Raw genomic sequence first — 25327 nt, 5'->3', positions numbered from 1 at the left:
GTGCACAAAAGCTAAAATTATAATATCACTATTGTCTTAACCTATTTCCCCATAGAATTTAATTGAGCAAAAAAAGGGGGTTGGAAAACCTAACACCTTATTCGCACGCAAACATGATCACATACTCTCAAATGTGCTAACCTAACGTGAAAATATGAATATTTCCCATTCCATTTTTAATATTTTCTATTTTTTCATAAATACATATTTCTACGTATATTTGATTGTATTTTGGTACAATATATAGCTATACCTTTATATATATATATATATAGAGAGAGAGAGAGAGAGAAAATAAATCATTGTGTAAACCATTTACAAATCTAGACAAATCAGAAGACTTGCTTTTCACACAGAAACTCTCTGATTACACTGTTTCCAATGCAGCAAAGGATTCTGGGTGATATATGCAAATGAGGTTCACAATGCCTCACTTTTTTACTTCTAGCCTGCTTTTTAAGGCAGACTTCCCTTTGCGCCATAGCATCGCTGCATTACACAGTTTCTAAGCTTAGCTAGGGGTAGTACAGTGATTCAGACCAATCCCAGGACAGCTGTTTCGTGGTTATTGCCACTCATCAGCTGGGAGTAGGTTGAATCACTATGAATCTTTTGCTGCATTGGAAACAGTGTAATCAGAGAGTTTCTATGTGAAAAGCAAGTCTTCCGATTTGTCTAGATTTGTAAATGGTTTACACAATGAGTTATTTTCTCTACATTTTGGATTTAGTGGAGGATTTTAAATTCAGCTATAGATATATACATATACAGTATATATAAATATCTATTTATAAATACTTATAACATATTTTGCTATGTGCAGAACATTGGAATGTGAAATATTTACAGTAAATACACAGTATAACACTTTATTAAATATGAATATTGCATAAATATGCTTTTTCATGTTTTCATCTACTTAACTGCAAAGGGCTCCAATGCACTTATATATTTAGGTCTATATGTGTGTAAATATGTATTTATGTGTTTGTATATATGTATGTAAATACATATATACACATATAAATACATAAATACAAATGTACACACACACATATATATGTATCTCTGTGTTAAAGCCATTTGCCTGCCTTTTTTACTAACACCTGAGATCTAATATCTTTAATCCCTTATAGCTTTTTTGTGCATTTTTTAAAATAATTTTTATTAGATGGTGTTATCAGTGTAACTGTACTTTGTAATGTATTTTTGATGTGTTTTGGGACACTTTTTTGTTTTGCAAATCTCTGAGGTTGTGGTAATCATGCTAGCGTAAATCATGATTGGGCTCACGCGTTCGCATTTACTTTTAACTTGTTATATGAGCACTAAACCCGATGCGGGCAAACACCTGTGATAAACCCCTTATGGCTCGCTCATAACTGTTAGCGCTCCACTCGTAATCTGGCCATGAGTGTAACAAAAAACACTTATTTTCAAAATCTTATGCTCTGAATCATGGAAGTTTAAGTTCTCCTTCCGTGTGCCTTTAAATATAAGTGTGAAGAATAACATGACCTAATGACATTCTAGGATGTACAAGCCCATAGCTGCAAGTTTCATAGAGAATAGGTGCTAAGGATGGATTATACACAATTGCCTACAGGTCTTCTCTTGAGTAAAACGCAGGACATAATATTGTATATATATATAAACCACTTATTAATTCACCATTAATGGGGTCCTTTGTGTCTAACATGCAAATCAATCATAAATTAGATTTAGATACATTTAGATAGACTTCAAAAATGCACCAACGTTGTCACAGTGACATAATTGGGACTGACTGCATTAAAGGGACTTGAAGTCACAAATTAAATTGCTTTACCTAAATTTGAATCTATGTTAGGGTTGCCACCCAACCCTTTAAAATATAGAACACTTAATAATTACACATGCTGCAGAGTGTGCAGGGAGGAATATGAATAGTGCTGTCCAGAAACACAATACATGTTCCTCCCCACACACCCTGCAGCATGTATAACTCATAAGTGTCCAGGAAAACATGGTGGAGGTGGCAACCTTATATAATGTACAAGTATTGCAAAGTATTGTGCAGCCCACCCCCAAGTCTTGTTGTATATTATACATCACCTATACACATCTGCACATGTTAAAATAATGTCCCAGGAGCACAATCACTTAAAAACAATAGTCTCAAATGGCTCCCAGTAAAATAATGATCGGTATGCATTAAAGGGACATATAACACAGAAACACACGCAACAATAGTAAAGTTATACTATTATATTATACTAACATTGCAATTATTGTGTGTTTCCATCTTTGTTTTGTTTTTCTTTACAAAAGTGACTTCAGAAAAGCAGTACATTTAGTTACAGGGAGCGGCTTTTCCTGAATATAAGCACTCTCATCAGAAAGACCAGCAAAAGGTTATATACAGGGATAGGCAAGGTGTCCGTACACGGACACTGGTGTCCGTGACTATCCATTGCAGTGCCCGCCACAACCTTAGTATATCTTTCTTATTAAATAATAGGAATAAAACAAAATATGTAGTGTGAATAAAGTTAGTGGCTTGTCAAGAGACTGCTAGCGATATTGGGTAATAAGTTATGGAATAAATAAAGGCTGAGTGAAATACTGGATGTGTATCTGCATCTGTATAATAACACCCAGCTCTATACAAAGACACAGTAGTGACACTGGCACATGCGTATAGCCAGACAAGGGCTGGTCATAGGGTCAATGGTATCTGTATCAGTATAATAACACCCAGCACAATATAATGACACAGTAGTGACACTGGCACATGCGTATAGCCAGACAAGGGCTGGTCATAGGGTCAGTGATATCTGCATCAGTATAATAACACCCAGCACTATATGACACAGTAGTGACACTGGCACATGCGTATAGCCAGACAAGGGCTGGTCATAGGGTCAATGGTATCTGCATCAGTATTATAACACCCAGCGCTATATAATGACACAGTAGTGATACTGGCACATGCGTATAGCCAGACAAGGGCTGGTCATAGGGTCAATGGTATCTGCATCAGTATAATAACATCCAGCGCTATATAATGACACAGTAGTGACACTGGCTCATGGGTATAGCCAGAGAAGGGCTGGTTATAGGGTCAGTGGTATCTACATCAGTATAATAACACCCAGCACCATATAATGACACAGTAGTGACACTGGCACATGCGTATAGCCAGACAATGGCTGGTTATAGGGTCGGTGGTATCTGCATCAGTATAATAACACCCAGCGCTATATAGTGACACAGTAGTGACACTGGCTCATGGGTAAAGCCAGAGGAGGGCTGGTTATAGGGTACGTGGTATCTGCATCAGTATAATAACACCCAGCACCATATAAAGACACAGTAGTGACACTGGCACATGGGTATAGCCAGAGGAGGGCTGGTTATAGGGTACGTGGTATCTGCATCAGTATAATAACACCCAGCACTATATAATGACACAGTAGTGACACTGGCTCATGGGTATAGCCAGAGGAGGGCTGGTTATAGGGTCAGTGGTTTCTGCATCAGTATAATAACACCCAGCACTATATAATGACACAGTAGTGACACTGGCACATGGGTATAGCCAGAGGAGGGCTGGTTATAGGGTCAGTGGTATCGGCATCAGTATAATAACACCAAACACTATATAAAGATACAGTAGTGACACTGGCACATGGGTATAGCCAGAGGAAGGCTAGTTATAGGATCAGTGGTATCTGCATCTGTATAATAACACCCAGCTCTATACAAAGACACAGTAGTGACACTGGCACATGTGTATAGCCAGCCAAGGGCTGGTTATAGAATCAGTGGTATCTGCATCAGTATAATAACACCCAGCACTATATAAAGACACAGTAGTGGCACTGGCACATGGGTATAGCCAGAGGAGGGCTGGTTATAGGATCAGTGGTATCTGCATCAGTATAATAACACCAAGCACTATACAAAGACACAGTAGTGACACTGGCTCATGGGTATAGCCAGAGGAGGGCTGGTTATAGGATCAGTGATATCTGCATCAGTATAATAACACCCAGCACTATATGACACAGTAGTGACACTGGCTCATGGGTATAGCCAGAGGAGGGCTGGTTATAGGATCAGTGGTATCTGCATCAGTATAATAACACTAAGCACTATAAAATAATGTTTTTAATTTCAAATGTACCTTGGTGTCCTTCACTGTACTTTTGATAATGTCCGCCACAGCCTTTGTCTGTGCCTATCCCTGGTTATATAACAAAAACAAAACTTAGGTTTATGGCACCTCCATTTCTGAACCTAATTATGTAAGCTCTTGTGGGTGAGGCTAATGCACAGAGACTGGCAAAGGGCAATAGCAGTCTTCATATAAACAGTAGTGTTGGCTGGTATTAGTGTTTTTCACATGTTTCCTAATTTCCATGTCCCTTTAAATAAACATCATAGACATCTATATCGCTAGCAGTCTCTTGACAAGCCACTAACTTTATTCATGCTACATATTTTTTTTAATTCCTATTATTTAATCAGAAGGATATACAGGTAGCCCTCAGTTTACGCCAGGGTTAGGTTCCAGAAGGAATAGTTGTAAATCGAAACCGTTGTAAACTGAAACCCAGTTTACAATGTAAGCCAATGGGAAGTGAGGGAGATAGGTTCCAGGCCCCTCTCAAAATTGTCATAATTAACACCTAATACATTATTTTTTAAAGCTTTGAAATGAAGACTTTAAATGCTAATCAGCATTATAAACCTAATAAAATAATCGCACAACACAGAATATATAATTAAACTAAGTTAAATTAACAAAAACATTTGCTGCACAGCATTATAAACCTAATAAAATAATCGCACAACACACACTTTACTGCATTTTTCTGCAAACAGTTCTTTCTATGCATTCCAATCTGGACTGATTTTTAGACAGGAAGATCTTGTTCCTTTGAAATCTGCTCTATAGCTCAGGTCTGGTTAAACTGATTAATTTCAGCAAGCGGACAGCTCCACCTACTGTCTATTTTAATAAATGCACTGCTTCTCAATGCTTTTTAATAGCAGTCACATGACTGAAAAAAAAGGTTGTTATTCTGAAACGGTGTAAATTGAACCGTTGTAAAACGAGGGCCACCTGTACTAAGATTTATCTATTCAGTGTTAAGAGGAACTAAAACTATGAGCATAATTGTTAAAGCAGTGTTTTTCAACCAGTGTGCCGTGGCACACTAGTGTGCCGTGAGAGATCCTCAGGTGTGCCACGGCAGACTGACAACAGTGTGACATATTTTTTAAACTTTGCTTGTTTTTTACTCCCAGTGCAGGGGTAGTTTGTAGGAGGCATGGCATAACAGCACAATACATACAGTATGTGTGTGTTTGTGTGTATGTGTATATATATATGCTGTATTAGGCTACAATGTGTGATTTTTTTAAAATTTTGGGATGGTGGTGTGCCACAGGATTTTTTAATGTAAAAAAGTGTGCCACGGCAAAAAAAAGGTTAAAAATCACTGTGTTAAAGTAACCTAAAGTAATATGTATGTAATTAACAGAATTGTTTGGTTTTAGCTGAAATTAATACTCTTGTACTTAAAGGAAGAAAAGCTCAATTTTTTTCTTTTACTATTCAGATACAGCACTGGTTTTCAAACCTGACCTCAGGCCTCCCTAAAGGCCACATTTTGTGGATATCTGAACTTAAGCAGAGGTGAAATAATCAGCTGATTAGTAAACGTGGTTATTTTACCTGCTCTCACCCAAGGTAATCCTGAAAACCTGGCCTGTTGGGGAGGACAGGTTTAAAAACCAGTGAGATAGAGTGTACAAATTTCAAAACATTCCACTTCTATCCTCAAATATAACTTTTCCCTTGTGTTATTCTTTGCTTAAAAGCATATTTAGGTAGGATGTATGCACATGATTGGACCACTAAATGTAACTAAGTGAATAGTTGGTAGGAGGGCCTCCCTAGTATACAGTTATAAGCTAAATACCCCAAAATGGCTACACACAAATCTCAAAAAATGTGAGAAACAATTAAGAAAGGAAGAAATGGGGAAGCGCACCCAAATGCAAAATATTGAAAACTATGTGTATTATATTGAATATTGAAAAACAGGCTATATGCCTACGAAATAGGTAAAAAAATATCAAAATAAAATATTATATTAAAAAACAAATGGTAAAATATGTATTCCATATCGTAACAGGTTAATAGTAATAATCAATTGAATACATATATATCAATAGATCAGATGCCGGCATCTAAAAATAAAAATATGATCACTATGTGCACAATAAAAATGACCAAAATAAATAATAAAGGAAGGGTTAAAACAACGCTAGCGCGATCAACATTGATATGTCAGATATTAATCGGATATTGTGTTCAATAGCTAGCACACAATGTATGTGTTGTAAAAGTTATTCTGTTGCGTGTCCAGCTTATTATAGTTCCAGCATTAGTGGCTTTATGAGTACCTGTGACCCAGCACTTGATAATGTTGGGTGTCTGACCACATTGTTTAAGTCGGTATAAGGAAATCTCTAGATTCCTCTATGAGAGAAGACGCTTGGTGAGGTCCGTTGTTCACGGTATACAGAAATGTCCCAGTCCCGTGACTTCTGATCCTTTTTGTGATTGGTTGTAATGAATTACACTTGGAATGTTTCCATGAAACGATATTTCAGCTACTTTGTTGCCGTTGTTGAGTTTTTTACAAAAAATAAAATATGCGATCCTCTTCCACCTAGGATTTTTTACAGCTTCGGTGATAAGCTATTCAAAAGGAGATGTTTCAAAGAGCACCACAGCAGGAATTATAAAGCCACTCGTTCTGTACACAAAGTGCTTGGTATACCTGTTCAGCTCTGTGATCTTCTTAAAGCAATTCTGAAATGGAAGTGAGTCAGTTGGAGCGCCTCAACAGGTTTAAGCAATAAACACTCGTTATTAACACAAAATGTTTTCTTGCCCCCCGTTCTGCTCTTACTGATTTTCAACTTTTCTTTGTGTGTGTAGGAAGTGAGCAAATCTACGAGTTTCGGCAGTTAACCCTTCCTTTATTATACATATATAGTGATCATATTTTTAGATGCCGGCATCTGATCTATTGATATATGTATTCAATTAATTAATGCTATTATCCTGTTACGATATGGAATAAATATTTTACCATTTCTTTTTTAATATAATATTTTATTTAGATTTTTTTTACCTATTTCGTAGGCATATAGCCTGTTTTTTATTATTCAATATAATACACATACGCCTAGATTACGAGTTTTGCGTTAGCCTTAAAAAGCAGCGTTGAGAGGTCCCAACGCTGCTTTTTATCTAACGCTGGTATTACGAGTTTGGCAGGTAGAGGCTCACCGCTCACTTTTCTTCCGCGACTCGAGGCTACCGCTCACTTTTCTTCCGCGACTTGAGGCTACCGCAAATCCCCTTATGTCAATTGCGTATCCTATCTTTTTAATGGGATTTGCCTAATGCTGGTATTACGAGTCTTGGAGAAAGTGAGCGGTAGAGCATCTACCTCCAAGACTCCAACCTCATTTAAAAGTCAGTAGTTAAGAGTTTTATGGGCTAACACCGGAACATAAAGCTCTTAACTACAGTGCTACAAAGTACACTAACACCCATGAACTACCTATGAACCCCTAAACCGAGCCCCCCCCACATCGCAAACACTATAATAAAATTATTTAACCCCTAATCTGCCGACCGGACACCGCCGACACCTACATTATACCTATGAACCCCTAATCTGCTGCCCCTAACATTGCCGACACCTATATTAAATTTATTAACCCCTAATCTGCCCCCCCAACATCACCGCCACCTACCTACACTTATTAACCCCTAATCTGCCCCCCCCAGCGTCACCGCCACCTACCTACACTTATTAACCCCTAATCTGCCGACCGGACTTCGCCGCCACTATAATAAATGTATTAACCCCTAAATCGCCGCACTCCCGCCTCATAAACACTACAATAAATTTTATTAACCCCTAATCTGCCCTCCCTAACATCGCCGCAACCTACCTACAATTATTAACCCCTAATCTCGCCGCTACTATAATAAAGTTATTAACCCCTAAACCTAAGTCTAACCTAACCCCCCCTAAGTTAAATATAATTTAAATTAAACGAAATAAATTTACTATAATTAAATAAATTATTCCTATTTAAAACTAAATACTTACCTATAAAATAAACCATCAGATAGCTACGATATAACTAATAGTTACATTGTAGCTATTTTATGATTTATTTTTATTTTACAGGCAACTTTGTATTTATTTTAACTAGGTACAATAGCTGTTAAATAGTTAATAACTATTTAATAGCTACCTAGTTAAAATAATTTCAAAATTACCTGTAAAATAAATCCTAACCTAAGTTACAAATACACCTAACACTACACTATCAATAAATTAATTAAATAAATTAAATACAATTATCTAAAATAAAATACAATTAAATAAACTAAACTATATTACAAAAAAAAAAAACACTAAATTACAAAAAATAAAAAAATATTACAAGAATTTTAATCTAATTACACCTAATCTAAGCCCCCTAATAAAATAACAAAGCCCCCCCAAAAAATTAAATTCCCTACCCTATACTAAATTACAAAAGTAATCAGCTCTATTACCAGCTCTTAAAAGGGCTTTTTGCGGGGCATTGCCCCAAAGTAATCAGCTCTTTAACCTGTAAAATAAAAGAAATACAATACCCCCCAACATTACAACCCACCACCCACACACCCCTACTCTAAAACCTACCCGATCCCCCCTTAAAAAACCTAACACTACCCCATTGAAGATCACCCTACCTTGAGCCGTGTTCACCCAGCCGGGCACCGATGGGCAGAATAGGACATCCGGAGTGGCAGAAGTCTTCATCCGATCGGGGCAGAAGAGGTCCTCCATCCAGCAGAAGTCTTCATCTGATCGGGGCAGAAGAGGTCCTCCATCCAGCAGAAGTCTTCATCCAAGCGGCATCTTCTATCTTCATCCTTCCGACGATGAGCAGCACGACGGACTAACGACGAATGACGGTTCCTTTAAATGACATCATCCAAGATGGCGTCCCTAGAATTCCAATTGGCTGATAGGATTCTATCAGCCAATCGGAATTAAGGTAGGAAAAATCCGATTGGCTGATGTAATCAGCCAATCGGATTGAAGTTCAATCCGATTGGCTCATTGGATCAGCCAATAGAATGGACCTCGCCATCTTGGATGACGTCATTTAAAGGAACCTTCATTCATCGTTAGTCCGCCGTGCTGGAAGGAGGCTCCGCGCCGGAGGTCTTCAAGATGGAGCTGCTCTTCGCCGGAAGGATGAAGATAGAAGATGCCGCTTGGATGAAGACTTCTGCTGGATGGAGGACCTCTTCTGCCCTGATCGGATACAGACATCTGCTGGATGGAGGACCTCTTCTGTCCCGATTGGATGAAGACTTCTGCCGCTCCAGATGTCCTATTCTGGCCCATCGGTGCCCGGCTGGGTGAACACGGCTCAAGGTAGGGTGATCTTCAATGGGGTAGTGTTAGGTTTTTTTAAGGGGGGATCGGGTGGGTTTTAGAGTAGGGGTGTGTGGGTGGTGGTTTGTAATGTTGGGGGGGTATTGTATTTCTTTTATTTTACAGGTAAAATAGCTGATTACTTTGGGGCAATGCCCCGCAAAAAGCCCTTTTAAGGGCTGGTAATAGAGCTGATTAATTTTGTAATTTAGTATAGGGTAGGGAATTTTATTTTTTGGGGGGGCTTTTTTATTTTATTAGGGGGCTTAGATTAGGTGTAATTAGATTAAAATTCTTGTAATATTTTTTTATTTTTTGTAATTTAGTGTTTGTTTTTTGTAATATAGTTTAGTTTATTTAATTGTATTTTATTTTAGATAATTGTATTTAATTTATTTAATTAATTTATTGATAGTGTAGTGTTAAGTGTATTTGTAACTTAGGTTAGGATTTATTTTACAGGTAATTTTGAAATTATTTTAACTAGGTAGCTATTAAATAGTTATTAACTATTTAATAGCTATTGTACCTAGTTAAAATAAATACAAAGTTGCCTGTAAAATAAAAATAAATAATAAAATAGCTACAATGTAAATATTAGTTATATTGTAGCTATCTTATGGTTTATTTTATAGGTAAGTATTTAGTTTTAAATAGGAATAATTTATTTAATTATAGTAAATTTATTTAGTTTAATTTAAATTATATTTAACTTAGGGGGGGTGAGGGTTAGGGTTAGACTTAGGTTTAGGGGTTAATAACTTTTTTATAGTAGCGGCGACGTTGGGTGCGGGAGATTAGGGGTTAATAATTGTAGGTAGGTTGCGGCGATGTTAGGGAGGGCAGATTAGGGGTTAATAAAATTTATTATAGTGTTTGCGAGGCGGGAGTGCGGCGGTTTAGGGGTTAATACATTTATTATAGTGGTGGCGATGTCCGGTCGGCAGATTAGGGGTTAATAAGTGTAGGTAGGTGGCGGCGACGTTGGGGGGGGCAGATTAGGGGTTAATAAATTTAATATAGGTGTTAGCGATGTTGGGGGCAGCAGATTAGGGGTTCATAGGGATAATGTAGGTGGCGGCGGTGTCTGGAGCAGCAGATTAGGGGTTAATAGTATAATGCAGGTGGCGAGGATGTCGGGCGGCAGATTAGGGGTTAATAAGTGTAAGATTAGGGGTGTTTAGACTCGGGGGTTCATGTTAGGGTGTTAGGTGTAGACTTAGAAAGTATTTTCCCATAGGAAACAATGGGGCTTCGTTAGGAGCTGAACGCTGCTTTTTTGCAGGTGTTAGGTTTTTTTTCAGCCAGCTCAGCCCTATTGTATCCTATGGGGAAATCGTGCACGAGCACGTTTTTCCAGCTTACCGCTACCATAAGCAACGCTGGTATTGAGGGTTGAAGTGAAGCTAAATTTGCTAAAAGATCACTTTTCTGAGGCTAACGCAGCCATTCAGAAAACTCGTAATACCAGCGTTGGCTTAAGGGAGCGCTGGAAAAAAAAGGCTTGTTAGCCCCGCAAGTCTTTACCGACAAAACTCGTAATCTAGGCGATAGTTTTCAATATTTTGCACTTGCATATATCATATTACTTTGGCAGACAGCTCTACAGGAGCGCTTCCCCATTTCATCATTTTTTTCATTTTTAATTGGACCACTAAATGGCATGCCACCTACATAAATATGCTCATTTGCTCTCTTTAACTCATATTGAGAATATTTTACTTCTGATGTTGGGCTGTTTGCTAATGAAATATGCTATTTTATTCTCTTTCATTTTTCAGCAATATCTTATAGCTAACTTCCTACAAACATCTAAGTGCCAAATCATACAATTAGTTGACTTTGTAAACATAAATTATTAATTTCAAAGATTCACTGAAGATTTCTATTAAAAAAAAAAAAAAAAAGTTGTTTTCTATTTTCAATGATCAAAAAACCCTTCATATTTTTATTTGCAAACTCTGTAGAAAAAAAACTAATGCCCATAATAATTAGTAGTTATTAAATGAGTATAGATTATACCACATATTTCAAAAGATTCCCATAAACATAGATGTACAAGAATAAAGCACTTGCAGTTCTATACTTAAATAGACAGTAAATATTACAAATGACTACAATGTACATTTTTAACCCGGTCCCTGTACTGTAATCTTTCTTGTGCGATTCTTCACCCACCACTGTCAGTTCTCCAGTACTTCAGCCCCTGAATGGTCTTTAATTGGCTGTAATACCTCCTGGCACTATCACTCTGATGGTGAATCATGAGCATGCAGCCAGTACTGATTTATCGGATAGGTACAGTATCAAGGTCCCATGAAAATGTTTTAATTTCTTTTAAAACCAGAACTGTTGGAGTTCAAAATAAAGTTTTGTTCATTTTTTGTTTTTTTTTCTCACAAGCAAAATCCCTAATCTGAATATATGGACATTTTCTTATGAAATTAATTATAATGTGCATATTGAAGGCCCAAGCAAGTCATACTGTGGCGCTGCTTGCTGCAACTTACACGTACAAGCTAGCAAATGTCTATAGTAAAGTTTGAAAACCGGTGCTAACAAAAACATATCTCCATAGACTTTAATGGTGATAAATGTTTTTACCACCAGTTTCCTAACTTTACCACTTCAATGAAAACTAGCTCTAGGTCGGCTAGAACAGCTTATGATTGGCTGTACTGCATGACAGCTGTTTTCTGAACCTACTCAACAGATGTCTCTTGTGCAAAAAAATATTTGGGCCCTCCAAAGGTTACTCTGTGGTTAGCAATAGTAATAATATACTGGAGCTCTGTATAATCATTTTAAGTAGATAGATAAATAAATAGATAGATAGATGAATATACTGGCTGTTATATCGTCCCCCCAGCTCTTGGGCCCTGGTGCCACTGCATCTGTTGCACCAATGGTAGTGTCGCCCCTGAGGCAGTGAGTTGTCTAAAGTAGAGAGTTAAAGGGACAGTAAAGTTATAATTAGACATTCAGGATCTAGACAGAACATACAATTTTTAAACAACTTTCAAATGTACTTCTATTATTTAGTTTGCTTCCTTCTTTTGTTATCCTTTGGTGAAAGGTTTATCTAGGAAAGCTCAGGAGCAGTAAAGAACCTAGGTTCTAGCTGCTGATTGGTGGCTGCATAAATATACCGATTGTCATTGGCTCACCCATGTGTTCAGTTAGAAACCTGTAGTGCATTGCTGCGCCCTCGACAAATGATACTAAGATAATAAAACAAATTTGATAATCAAAGTAAACTAGAAAGTTGTTTAAAATGTTATGTTCTACCTAAAACCTGAAGACAAAAAATGGGGTTTCATGTCATTTTAAAAATCTCTCACAACGTTCAAGGTAAGCACTTAACTTCTGGTACAGCAGTGCTGTTAATGTACTCCAGTTATTTGTAAAGTTTACTGTCCCTTCACTCTGTATAACCCATATTGGTCAGAACCAGAGTTTTTATAGTTTTGAGACCAATGTGTACTCTACTGTTTAAAGGGACAGAAAACTAAAAAATTAAACTTGTATGATTCTGAAAGACCATGGATTTTTTTTACCAATTTATTTCTATTATTACATTTGCCTTGTTCTCTTTGTATGCTTTGTTTAAAAAAAAAAAAGTCCCCCTAGGTAGGTTCAGAAATAGCAATTATCTACTCGATTGGTGGCTGCACATATATGCCTCTTCTCATTGGTTCACCCAGTTAGCTCCCAGTAGTGCTTTGAATTACACTGCTGCAAAAACGTCTGCTCTTTAATCCTTAAAGGGACAGTCTACACCAGAATTTTTATTGTTTTAAAAGATAGATAATCCCTTTATTACCCATTTCCCAGTTTTGCATAACCAACACAGTTATAATAATATACTTTTAACCTCTGTGATTATCTTGTATCTAAGCCTCTGCAAACTGACCCTTTTTTCAGTTTATTTGACAGACTTGCAGTCTAGCCAATCAGTGCCTGCTCCCAGATAACTTCTCGTGCACGAGCACAGTTATCTATATGAAATACGTGAACTAACACCCTCTAGTGGTGAAAAACTGTTAAAATGCAATCTGAAATAGGTGGGCTTCAAGGTCTAAGAAATTAGCATATGAACCTCCTAGGTTAAGCTTTCAACTAAGAATACCAAGAGAACAAAGCGAAATTGGTGATAAAAGTAAATTGGAAAATTGTTTAAAATTACATGCTCTATCTGGATCATGAAAGTTTATTTTGGCCTAAACTGTCCCTTTAAGACTCATGCATACTGCCAATAATGTCTAGATATGCTCTTTAACTAAGGATACCAAGAGAAAGTAAATCTGGTAAATGAAGTGAACTAGTTGAATCATTCATTTTGACCTTTGTATCCCGTTTAGTTTTTGCATGTTTCATGCTTTTTGCAGCACAACCACTCTACCAATCAGTGACCTCCATCATTTGTGATCACTTCAAAGAGAATGAGTTGGTCTCATAGGAAATATAAATAGAGCAGAATGAAAAGTTTTAATTATTTTGTGCAAATTAGCAACATAAAGCAGTAACAAATCTGACATCCCACATATAACTTATGGTCAGAAGAATAGGTGAAAACACATTCATGTTTCAGTGACTAACAATCCAATCCAGCTGATCATTGTATTGTGATTATTTTTATTTTTTGTGGTCTACTAAGGCATTTTTTAAATTCAGAATCAAAACTAATTTGTTATGTGTGACCTAAAATGACCTAAAATTATCATCTACTTAAACAACCATTATATGATCAACATATGAATAATAAAAAGACAATGTTATAGCACTAAAAGAATTTCAAAAAGGAAGTACATTTAGAGCTCGATTTATCAAAGCCCTGCGGCTGCAAGTTCTCACAAGAACCTGCTCGCCGTATTTAACAAGCAGCGGTCACTAGACCGCTGCTTCCCTAACCTCTTCGCCACCTCTAAGGTGGCGAAATTCAATCTCTGCGGACCGAGGAGATTGACAGCACCTGCCCGCGCAGGATTGGCTGTGCGCAGGCAGGGGCGGGATTGCACGCGAGCGCAAAATAGCGCTCATGTGCAATGGTAATTTTCTGCGGGAAAATTCACCCCACCACAGGCGAGTTGAGGCGTACCGCCTCAGCTTTAATAAATCGAGCCCTTATTCTGCCAAATATAAAATTTCCTTTTACTAACCTGTCCCCTTTATCATGTGACAGCTATCAGCCAATCACAAACTCGTATACATATATACTGCAAGGGAACAGACAGATCCAGTATAACTTATTTATTTAAAATATATAAAAACACAACACATACAGACTTTAAAGGGACATGAAACCCCAATTTTTTCTTTCATGGTTTAGAAAGAGCATGCAATTTTAAACAACTTTCTAATTTATTTCTATGATCTAATTTGTTTAATTTTGTTGATATGCTTTGCTGAAAAGCATATCTAGATATGCTCAGTAGCTGCTGATTGGTTGCTGCACATAGATTCCTCATGTGATTGGCTCACCCATGTGCATTGCTATTCCTTTAACAAAGGATATCTAAAAAATGAAGCAAAATATATCATAGAAGTAAATTGGAATGTTGTTTAAAATTGTATTCTCTACCTGAATCATGACAGAATTTTTTGGGGTTTAGTGTCCCTTTAACACAAGGTATTATAAGGACTTGAATAAGCCAAAACGATTGTTCACACACGGACTGATACGTCTCAGGTGGCGGAAAATCTTCAGAGTTACTCAGATGCTGGTTCCAAGATTTAGAGGTTTAAATCTTATAAAGTATATTAATCTAACAATGTTGGTTGTGCAAAGCTGGGGAATGGGTAGTAAAGGCATTATCTGTCTTTTTAAACATTAACAATTTTAGTGTAGACTGTCCCTTTAATTATATATGCACAGTGTTGGGTATTTCACATCTGATTGTGTTTATTCTGTATTGTTTTTTTGTCAATTTAACACTGTTAGGTAATTGCTATTTTTTTGTCTTATTTACAACAATGTATCTAATTGCTATAAACATTGCTGCCACATGCACGCTCCTGGGCTCACCTAAGATTACTTTTTAACAAACAAAAATCAAAGGATAAGTTGTTTAAAATGACATGCTCTATCCAATCTATTTAATTTTGTATTTACTTGTACCTTTTAATTTGTATTTATGCCACTAGACTTTGCCTACATGGAATTCTGTAATAATTACATAGGGAACCAATAAAACAATGCTGCACTTATAATCTGAAATAAATACTTGTCATATAAAAGCAGTTTTAACAACAAATAAATTCCAGTGCAAAACCTGCTTTGTGTGCTGTGAGTTCCCATAAACACCCTACGTGTGATATTATTATCTCAAACACTGATCTAGCTGTAGGTTGTGCAGAAAGGTCACAAGATCTAAAAGTTCTGATCATCAAAGTTTAAATTAGCAACACACTCTAGGTGTGAAGCATCAAGCAGTTTCCGTTCAGTGGTGCTTATTATGTTTTGTGGTGTGTTTTTTTTTTCATCATTTAACAACAGACTCTGAAAATTCTCTCTTGCGCTACCTGAGTGATGATAAAATTTTGGTTATACAAGAGGAACCTGTGACTCAAAAAGACAACAAGCGGGATACAGGACGAAGGTCCAGAAAAAAAGGCAAAAACCCTGGCAGCCCAAGTTATCCTATTAGCCCATCAATGATCACCTCCACTGGAAGGCTGGACCCTATCCAACAAGATGCCTTGAATTTTACGTTAGCTGAGAGCAACACGGTACCACTCTATCATGTAAGTACAAGGGCAGAATTCAGTTTAACATCTCAAGAGTAAAAAAAAGGAGGGCTACAAAAATGGTACATGGTATAAAATCTAAAATATATATGCAAAAAAGAATCTATGATCTAAACATGTATACTTTAGAGGAGAGAAAAGGGAAGAAGGTGACATGATAGAAACCTTCAAATATATGAAGAGGTTTAAAGGACCACTCAATGCAGAATAATTGCATAAATAAGTGCATAATAAAAAGACAATGCAATAGCACCTAGTCTGAATTTCAAATAAGCTTTTTCTCTCATTTTCCAGACCCCCTGTATCATGTGAAATACATCAACCAATCACAGACTAGTATACGTATACCCTGTGAGCTTGTGCACATGCTCAATAGGATCGTATTCCCCAGAAAGTGTGCTTATAAAAAGATAATGGAAGTAAATTGGAAAGTGTCTTAAAACTGCTGGTCTTTCTGAATCAGAAAAGTGTATTTTGACTTGAGTGTCCCTTTAATAAAGTGGTCTCAATCTTAAATTAGAGGGTAGTAGATTCAGGAGAAATGTGAGGAAGCAGTTGTTTTACAATTTAAAGTGAATGTAAATTTTGATGCTAAAGTGCCCGGTTTTTAAAAATTCAATGAAAAACAGGGGCATTTTAATTCATCAAAATTTACATTTCACTCGTTGTGAAAAAAAACGTACCTTTTAAACTTGAGAGCCGCTCCAGCTTCCCACAGGTCGTCGCAAGCCATTTCTGACATCAGAAATTATGGATAGGTCATCCTCCAATCACGGCTTCCCCCCCCGGGGGAATCAGTGTCTGATTCAAAGCCTTGATTGGAGGAAACCGGATTCCTCATTTTAGACCCAGGAAGAGGCTTTGCGACGGGCGGAGGAAGCTGGAGTGGCTATCAAGATTAAAAGGTAAGTTTTTTTTCACAACACGAGTGAAATGTAAATTTTGATGAATTAAAGTGCCCCTGTTTTTAATCAAATTTTTTAAAACCGGGCACTTAAAGGGACACTGAACCCAAATTGTTTTCTTTTGTGATTCAGATAGAGCATGCAATTTTAAGCAACTTTCTAATTTACTCCTATTAACAATTTTTCTTCGTTCTCTTGCTATCTTTATTTGAAAAAAGGCATCAAAGCTTTTTTTTTGGTTTAGGACTGTGGACAGCACTTTTTTATTGGTGGATGAATTTATCTGCCAATCAGCAAGAACAACCCAGGTTGTTTACCAAAATGGACCGGCATCTAAACTAACATTCTTGCATTTCAAATAAAGATACCAAGAGAATAAAGAACATTTAATAATAGGAGTAAATTAGAAAGTTGCTTAAAATTTCATGCTCTATCTGAATCACAAAAGAAAAAAATTGGGTTCAGTGTCCCTGTAAGCATTAAAATTTACATTCACTTTAACTCTGAAAATTGTGTACTTACCAATTTCTGTTAAAATTGAAAGTGCAAAACCCAAACTGAACACCACTGTATTCCACTTAACCATTGGTTGAAAACTAGTGACTGATTTATAACTGTCGCTAATTGGCATCAACAGACAAGTAAACCTAGGTTATAACATGGTAGCACCCATTGTTTTACACTTATTTCTTCAACATTTAAACAACTAATATCATTTAAAGAAGCATTTCTGCATATTATTCTCAGGTTAATATTAAATATGAATACATCATTCTATCTAGCATGTATTTACTGTTTAGTGTCCCTTTAATATATTTATCTCTATTTTCTATGTTTGATTCTATTACAGTATGTTGTGCTTTTGCTTTTGATTCATATGTATTTATTTGTATAGGGGAGAATTGTGTACAACAGTTCAGTGTATTAGAAAACAAAATGGAAAATAACTTATTAAATATTATTGTGTCTAAGAATACATAAATTGGAAGAATTGGCAAAAAAAAAAATCACAACTGTAAAATTAATTGATCCAATGTTAGTGTTTTATAAAGGTATATGAAATGCAAAAAAATTTATTTTGTGATTCAGACAGAGCATAACATTTTAAATTTACTTAAACTATCAAATTTGTTAATAGAAATAAATTAGAACGTTATTTAAAATTGCATTCTCTATCTGAATCATAAAAGAAAAAAAAAATTGGTTTAATTTCCTTTAATTTGGTTATAAAATGGATTTATTTTTAGCTGCATGTTTTTGAAACATTTTCAAAGCACATTAATACCTTGTTTGCTGCAATTGTTTTTCAATAGCCAAACGCCACACACCTTATTTTGAAGAGCCAAACTGGGATAAAGTCTGCAGAAGACAATGATAACCCCAGTCATTATGTTATTATAAAGTATATTGTTCTACAGTTATCTGATAACCACTGCAAAGGCCAATTAGGGGCATATGTAGTAGAGTTAGCCTTGATACGTTTGCAGTGTGCATTCATTTTCACATAATTTTTTTTTATAATACCATATCAAGATGTTTACTGTCCCTTGAAATAGTTTTGAGATTTTAAGTGAGAACTTTGATTACAGTGGATTCCCAAACTAATTCTTTAAATGTTTGTACTAAGAAAGTTAAAGGGCCACTAAACCCAAAATCTTTCTTTCATTATTCAGATAGAGAATAGAAATTTAAACAACATTACAATTTACTTCCATTATTTATTTTGCTTCATTTTTTAAATATCCTTAGTTGAAGAAAAAGCAATGCACATGGCGAGCCAATCACACGATGCTTCTATGTGCAGCAACCAATCAGCAGCTAGTGAGCATATCTAGATATGCTTTTCATCAAAGAAAATCAAGAGAATAAAACAAATTAGATAATATAAGTAAATTAGAAAGATGTTTAAAAATGCATTCTCTTTCTAAATCATAAAAGAAAAAATGTGGCTGGCATGTCCCTTTAAATACATGTACAATGCTGGTTTTATTGTTGACAAGGTTTCTTAAAATCTTTATTTTTGCCATAATTCATGCTGAACTGAATGAATCCTATTATACTAAAATAAAGCAGTGGTCGGTCTGTCAAAAAAATGTCAACCCTTCACTTCAATGTGAAGATTTCTAATGAATGGATAAATTATATTTTTACTTCCAAATTACTTTGACACGATAATTATTTAAAGATTTTTTGAGGCCATACTAACAGTTTATTTATCTCATTTGTTTAACCTGTAAGCCAGCCGTTCACAGACGATGTACCCCAGTATTTCCCAAACCCAGTACTCAGAGCCCATAACAGGGCAGATATTCATTTTATCTTAACTAGAGCACAGGTGAAATAATCAGCTGATCAGTAACCATGGTTACTAACCTGCTCTCACCCATCAGCTGATTATTTCACCTGTGCTCTAGTTAAGATATAATTAAAGGGCCACTAAACCCAAAATCTTTCTTTCATGATTCAGATAGAGAATACAAATTTAAACAAGATTACAATTTACTTCTATTATTTATTTTGCTTCATTTTTTAGATATTCTTAGTTGAAGAAAAAGCAATGCACAAGGGTGAGCCAATCACACAAGGCTTCTATGTGCAGCAACCAATCAGCAGCTACTGAGCATATCTAGATATGCTTTTCAGCAAAGAATATCAAGATAATAAAACAAATTAGATAATAGAAGTAAATTAGAAAGATGTTTAAAATTGCATTCTCTTTCTAAATCATGAAAGAAAAAATGTGGGTTTCATGTCCCTTTAAATCCTGTTAAGGGTCCTGATGACTGGTGGAATCTATTTCCTGGTTTTCTTTACTGCAGTCAGTTAGGGACAAATATATGTAAATTGGCTTGTGCTCTAAGCTAACCAATCACTGTGTAGAATGTTTCAAGCTTAGATAAATGTCACCATTAAAAACACTTCTTTCTATTTTGTAAAAAAAAAATCAAAACATTACCCTAAACTCCCTAGAGAGGCCAGAAAACAAAGTCAGTAAGCTAATTTTTCAAAATGCTGCAAAATGGATAAACCAGTTATTTGATTTGCAAATGAATGACCGGGGATTAGAGTTTCTACCATTTGTCCATCCCTAATTGAAACAGCAATTTAATGCAATGGAGAAGCGGAGAAACTGCCTACTAAATATGCATTATAGATACAAACAGAGAGAAGCGCTTAACCTGGGAACGAACAATAGCATAGTAGCTTGTTCTATGGCTAGTTACAACCCTAGGTGCAGCCTCTTTTTGCTCAACATGTGCCTTTCACAGAGAAGAACTTTCCTGTAGTATATCAGTCTGATACTGACTAAACAGTGCCGTACACAGTCCCGAAATACCAGGCAATCCCTCTCTGAAAGAGAGAAACGACAAAACCCCAGACATATGTTTCAGCCTAGTGGGGGCCCCTTCAGTGAGGGGAAAAGCACAACTGGGCTAAAAGAGGCTGCTCCTAAGTGTTAAGTTGACATAGAACATGTTACTGAGCTGTTGTTCGTTCCTCGTAGAGCGCTTCTCTCTTTGTATGCATTTGTATTATGACCCTTGGGAAGTCCCCCTAAGGGTGATGGGGGAAACCAGATGTGGACTCCTTGCCCAATGTGCTTAGAGGAATATGGCTGCACCTCACTTATGAGGCTCAAAGAAAGCTTAATGGGGTTGCCATTTCCCTTGTTCAGATGAGAATTGCCTGGTATTTTGGAGCTGGACTGACCTTACTTGAGGGATCAGACTGAAATACTTCAGGAAAGTTCTACTTTGTGAAAAGCACAACTGGGCTAAAAGAGGCTGTTCCTAGGTGGTAACTCGCCGTAGAACAAGCTTCTGAGCTGTTCATCCCTGGTAGATTGCTTCTCTTTCTTTATGTACATATGCATTATGTTGTGAGTTTTCCGAGCTTACATATTATTTCTTGTTTATGTTTGTAAAATACCTCTGTTTTTAGAATGTTGAACATTGTGACATTCAATAGTAGAACAACATTTTTTTGTACAAAACAAGTATGTTTTGTTATCTTGAATGGTATCAAATGTAACATTTGGCACATGCAAAATATCGAAATTAAGATTCAGCATACATTCAATATATAACAGAATACTTGTTTCAGAAAATAAATGTCAATTGTTTGACTAACATTCAGCATCCATTTAGAAAAAACAGATTCCACTAACGTTCTTTATCATTAGAGAATGTCCATAATATTCATCCAAAACTAGATCGAAATATAATAAAATTAAAAAAAAATATAGAGTAGTATGCAGGTGTAAACTCTGCGGCTAGCTTAACTACACCTTATTAAACCTATCAGCTGTTTAATCATATCAGCCATTTCCCTTGCCTCCTTTATGAATACACCTGCGTATTATTGTCCCTGTAAGTATTATAGTTTTACTCTGCGTCTACACTGCAGAACTGTGTGACACGTTGATAGAATCTTAGCATACCTTCTATGTATACGCATTGCCATTATATGGTTTAAATTCCCTGAAAGAAAAAAAAACAAACATCCTTTTTTAAAACTATTCTAAGATTTTACACAGATACCAATCCCCTCCACCAGATGGGAGAATTAGAGTTAATTACAACTTTTAGAAGTGTGCCCATACTCTCTCAGCCTTACTCACACTAGAGCAGCACTTATAACATATAATATATGCCTTCCTGTTCTATTGTATTTAATTGTTTATTTTTTTATTTTTTTATTATCTATCTATAATTATTCACTCTGTTATGTTGCCTTCTGTACCAAACTATTATTGTCCCCTATGCAATGTGCTTTGATTGTATTGACCGCATATATGTAAAAAAAGGTTTCTACTGCTCATTGATTTGCAAAAGTGGTCCCCTATAGAATTTAGAGGCTTATCTTGACTACTTAAAGGGCCATAATACCCAAATGTTTAAACACTTGAAAGTGATGCAGCATAGCTGTAAAAAGCTGATTAGAAAATATCACCTGAACATCTCTATGTAAAAAAGAAAGATATTTTACCTCAAAAGTTCCTCAGTAGCCACCTCCCATTGTAAAGGATTTCTAAGCAGCATATTAGTGTGTCTGTCCCGGGACAACTGAAAGGATGAGCTTCGTGCACTCTCATATTATTTCACCAATCAGGTAAAGGAAGCTTACTATGAAATCTCATGAGAGTTAAGTCAAATCTCATGAGATCACAGTAAGAGTTCATGACCTCAGCACTGCTGATGCTGATTGGCTGCTGTTCATTTCTTCATTTATTTATCTTTTACCTGCAGCTGGGAGCAGCTGAGTTATAACTTTTTACACAGAACTTACTCTGCTGAGCTGAGGAGATTGTGAGGTAAAATATCTTCCTTTTTTACATAGAGATACTCAGGTGATATTTTTCTGTCAGCTTTTTACAGTTATACTGCATCAGTTTCAAGTGATTTAGCGTATGAGTATTATGTTCCTTTAACATGCATTGAATTTACTTATGTTTCTCGATAGCTTATATATAAAGGTACCTACGGTTATAGTATATCTTGGCCCAAAAGTGGCCGTATTCTTCACTATAGTTTCTCCTACAATTATTTATGTGGTCCAGGATCCAAGAGCGGACCATAGTATCATATGAGGAACTCACAAATATTTTACTGGAAAAACAAGAAAAAGAAATGAGGTTTCAATCTGTATTATGCATTTACTCAATCTATTCATCCGTCTTATTGTTTTTTTTTAAATATATGACCTTGAACTGTACATTCCAATCCATGTATGTGACTCTTATGATTGTTCTGTCATTTCTGAAAATGCTTTTCTTTTTATTGTTGTAACTAGCTAAAAACCTCAATAAAAACCCTTTAAAATAAAAAAATAAAAGTATAGAGACAAAGCAGGTGAAGGCAGCACTCCCAAATGCAGGTCCCTTTTGTTCTTCCATATTTTGATTTTAATCTTTTCATCATCTGAATTTACATTTTATTTTTAAAACATTTTTTCTCCAAAGATTTAAAGATTTGGCTATAGGAGAAGGGAGGTAGAAGAGAGGGAATGCAGAAGTTTACTTTTTATATACATTTGTATCTCTCATATTTTCATACACATTGAAAGCTGCAATTCTTCATGTCCACTCTCTTCCCCACACAAGAGAATGATCGTATCCAAGCCTTGTAGAACGATTTTTCCTTAAAAATAAATCAATCAAAAGAATCTCCTCCGAAGAACAAACTATTTTCAATTTTGCTATCTTTGCTTTAATCCTTTGGCTGCTAAGCCATTTCCCACCTGGGTGCTAAGCTGGATTTGAGCTATTTTTTTACTTTCTTTTCCAGATCCCCAAGACTTGGGCGTCTCTAGCTGCTTAGATTCCTGAGATACAGGCTACTAAGCAGCATTTCCCTATATTGTCTATTGTTCATTTTAAATAAAGTTGTGCAGTGACGTCATCACGTCATTGCGCATGACGTCACTGCGTAAAACGTGAACCCCTGATGCCTCTCACTATTCAGGCCAGATCACCGGGATGGGAGTAGGTGGGAGCCACCAGATTGCCCTCAAGACGGGTGAGCCGTTGTCAGCACCTGACTGGGACAATTTGCGACGGCTCAGAGCCGTTGTTAGCACTCAAAGTGTTAAAAAAGAAAACATATTATAATAAATAAATAAATAAATAATCGCTGGGAATCTTCACTCATCCAGAACAAACTCTTCATTCTGCTATATTACTTCCCCTTCAATAGATTTTAGCCTTTGGGAACTTTTGGAAAAATAGTAATTAAAAAAAAAATAACAAGCAGAATCAAATGATACAAAACAACCAATAAAATAAAAGTATGTTGTGTTAGATTCATTCAAGTGCTCTTTGGTAGAAGAATTATTTGTAGTACTGGTTCTGAATATAAATGTACCTGATTAATGCTGGTGCTTAACCTTAGCCTTCTATGCTGGGGTTTAATAAAGCAGACTTATTACACCTTTGACGATTGGTCAGCTTGATGTCATCTGCCTAGAGCAGTGTTTCCCAACTCCAGTCCTCAGGACCCTTAACAGGCCAGATATTCATTGTATCTTAACTAGAGCACAGGTGAAATAATCAGCTTACCCATCAGCTAATTATATCACCTGTATTCTAGTTAAAGGGACACGAAACCCCAATGTTTTATTTCATGATTACGATAGCACATGCAATTTTAAACAATGTTGTAATTTACTTCTATTGTAAAAAAGTTAATTTTCTTTGTATCCTTTATTGAAAAAAAGCACAGGAGTATGCACTATATGGCAGCAATTTTACAATAACAGTTTTGCAAGAGCACTATATGGCAGCACTATGTCCTGCCATGTAGTACTCCAGGCACCTACCTAGGAATCTCTTCAACAAAGAACTCCAGGGGAACAAAGCAAATTTGATAATAGAAGATAGAAAATAGATGATTTTGAGTTTCTTATACCTTTAAAATATAATTAATCTGGCCTGAGGACTGGAGTTGGGGAACACTGGCCTAGAAGATACAAATAAAACATGGGGGCACATTCCTGTGCAGCACTCCCAGAATATCTTATGTGCATTTCCCATAGCATTTCCTCTACAAGAGATTTAACCTCACAACTAACGTGCACAAATACTTAAAGGGATAGTAAAGTCCAAATTAAACTTTTATGATTCAGATAGGGCATGTCATTTTAAACAACTTTCTAATTTACTTTTATCATCAAATTTGCTTTGTTCTCATAGGTAGGCTCATATGCTAATTTCTAAGCCCTTGAAGGCCGCCTCTAATTTAAATGCATTTGACAGTTTTTCACAGCTAGAGGGCTTCATGTGTTTCATATAGATAACATTGTGCTCATGCACGTGAAGTTATTTAAGAGTCAGCACTAATTGCCTGAAATGCAAGTCTGTTAAAAGATCTGAGATAAGGAGGCAGTCTGCAGAAGCTTAGATACAAGGTAATTACAGAGGTAAACAGTATATTTCTATAATAGTGTTGGTTATGCAAAACTGGGGAATGGTAAATAAAGGGATTATCTATGTTTTTAAACAATAACATTTTTGGTGTTTCCCTTTAAACATAAAATTGAGAATTAACTATTGGCCAAAATATGAAAACCAAAAATGCCTCATCAAAGCCCCCATTGCTATGTTGTGACAGATGACTTAACAACCAACCTGAAAAATCTCCACCTTCTGCCCAACTCAAG

General features: G+C 36.1%; 1 protein-coding gene across 1 annotated transcript in view; it reads left to right on the top strand.

Moving 5' to 3' along the window:
• The window catches only part of LOC128660873 (connector enhancer of kinase suppressor of ras 2-like), a 957001-nt gene that overhangs the window by 668730 nt on the left and 262944 nt on the right, over positions 1-25327 (top strand). The window contains exon 13 of the mRNA XM_053714957.1: positions 16015-16262. Coding sequence (XP_053570932.1) covers positions 16015-16262 — 248 coding nt within the window. The remainder of the gene's footprint in view (positions 1-16014; positions 16263-25327) is intronic.

This window comes from Bombina bombina, chromosome 1 (genome assembly GCF_027579735.1).
Source record: "Bombina bombina isolate aBomBom1 chromosome 1, aBomBom1.pri, whole genome shotgun sequence".
In the NCBI taxonomy this organism is placed as follows: Eukaryota; Metazoa; Chordata; class Amphibia; order Anura; family Bombinatoridae; genus Bombina; species Bombina bombina.
Note: the sequence above shows the minus strand (reverse complement) of the source record. Positions and strands in the feature narration are given on the sequence as shown.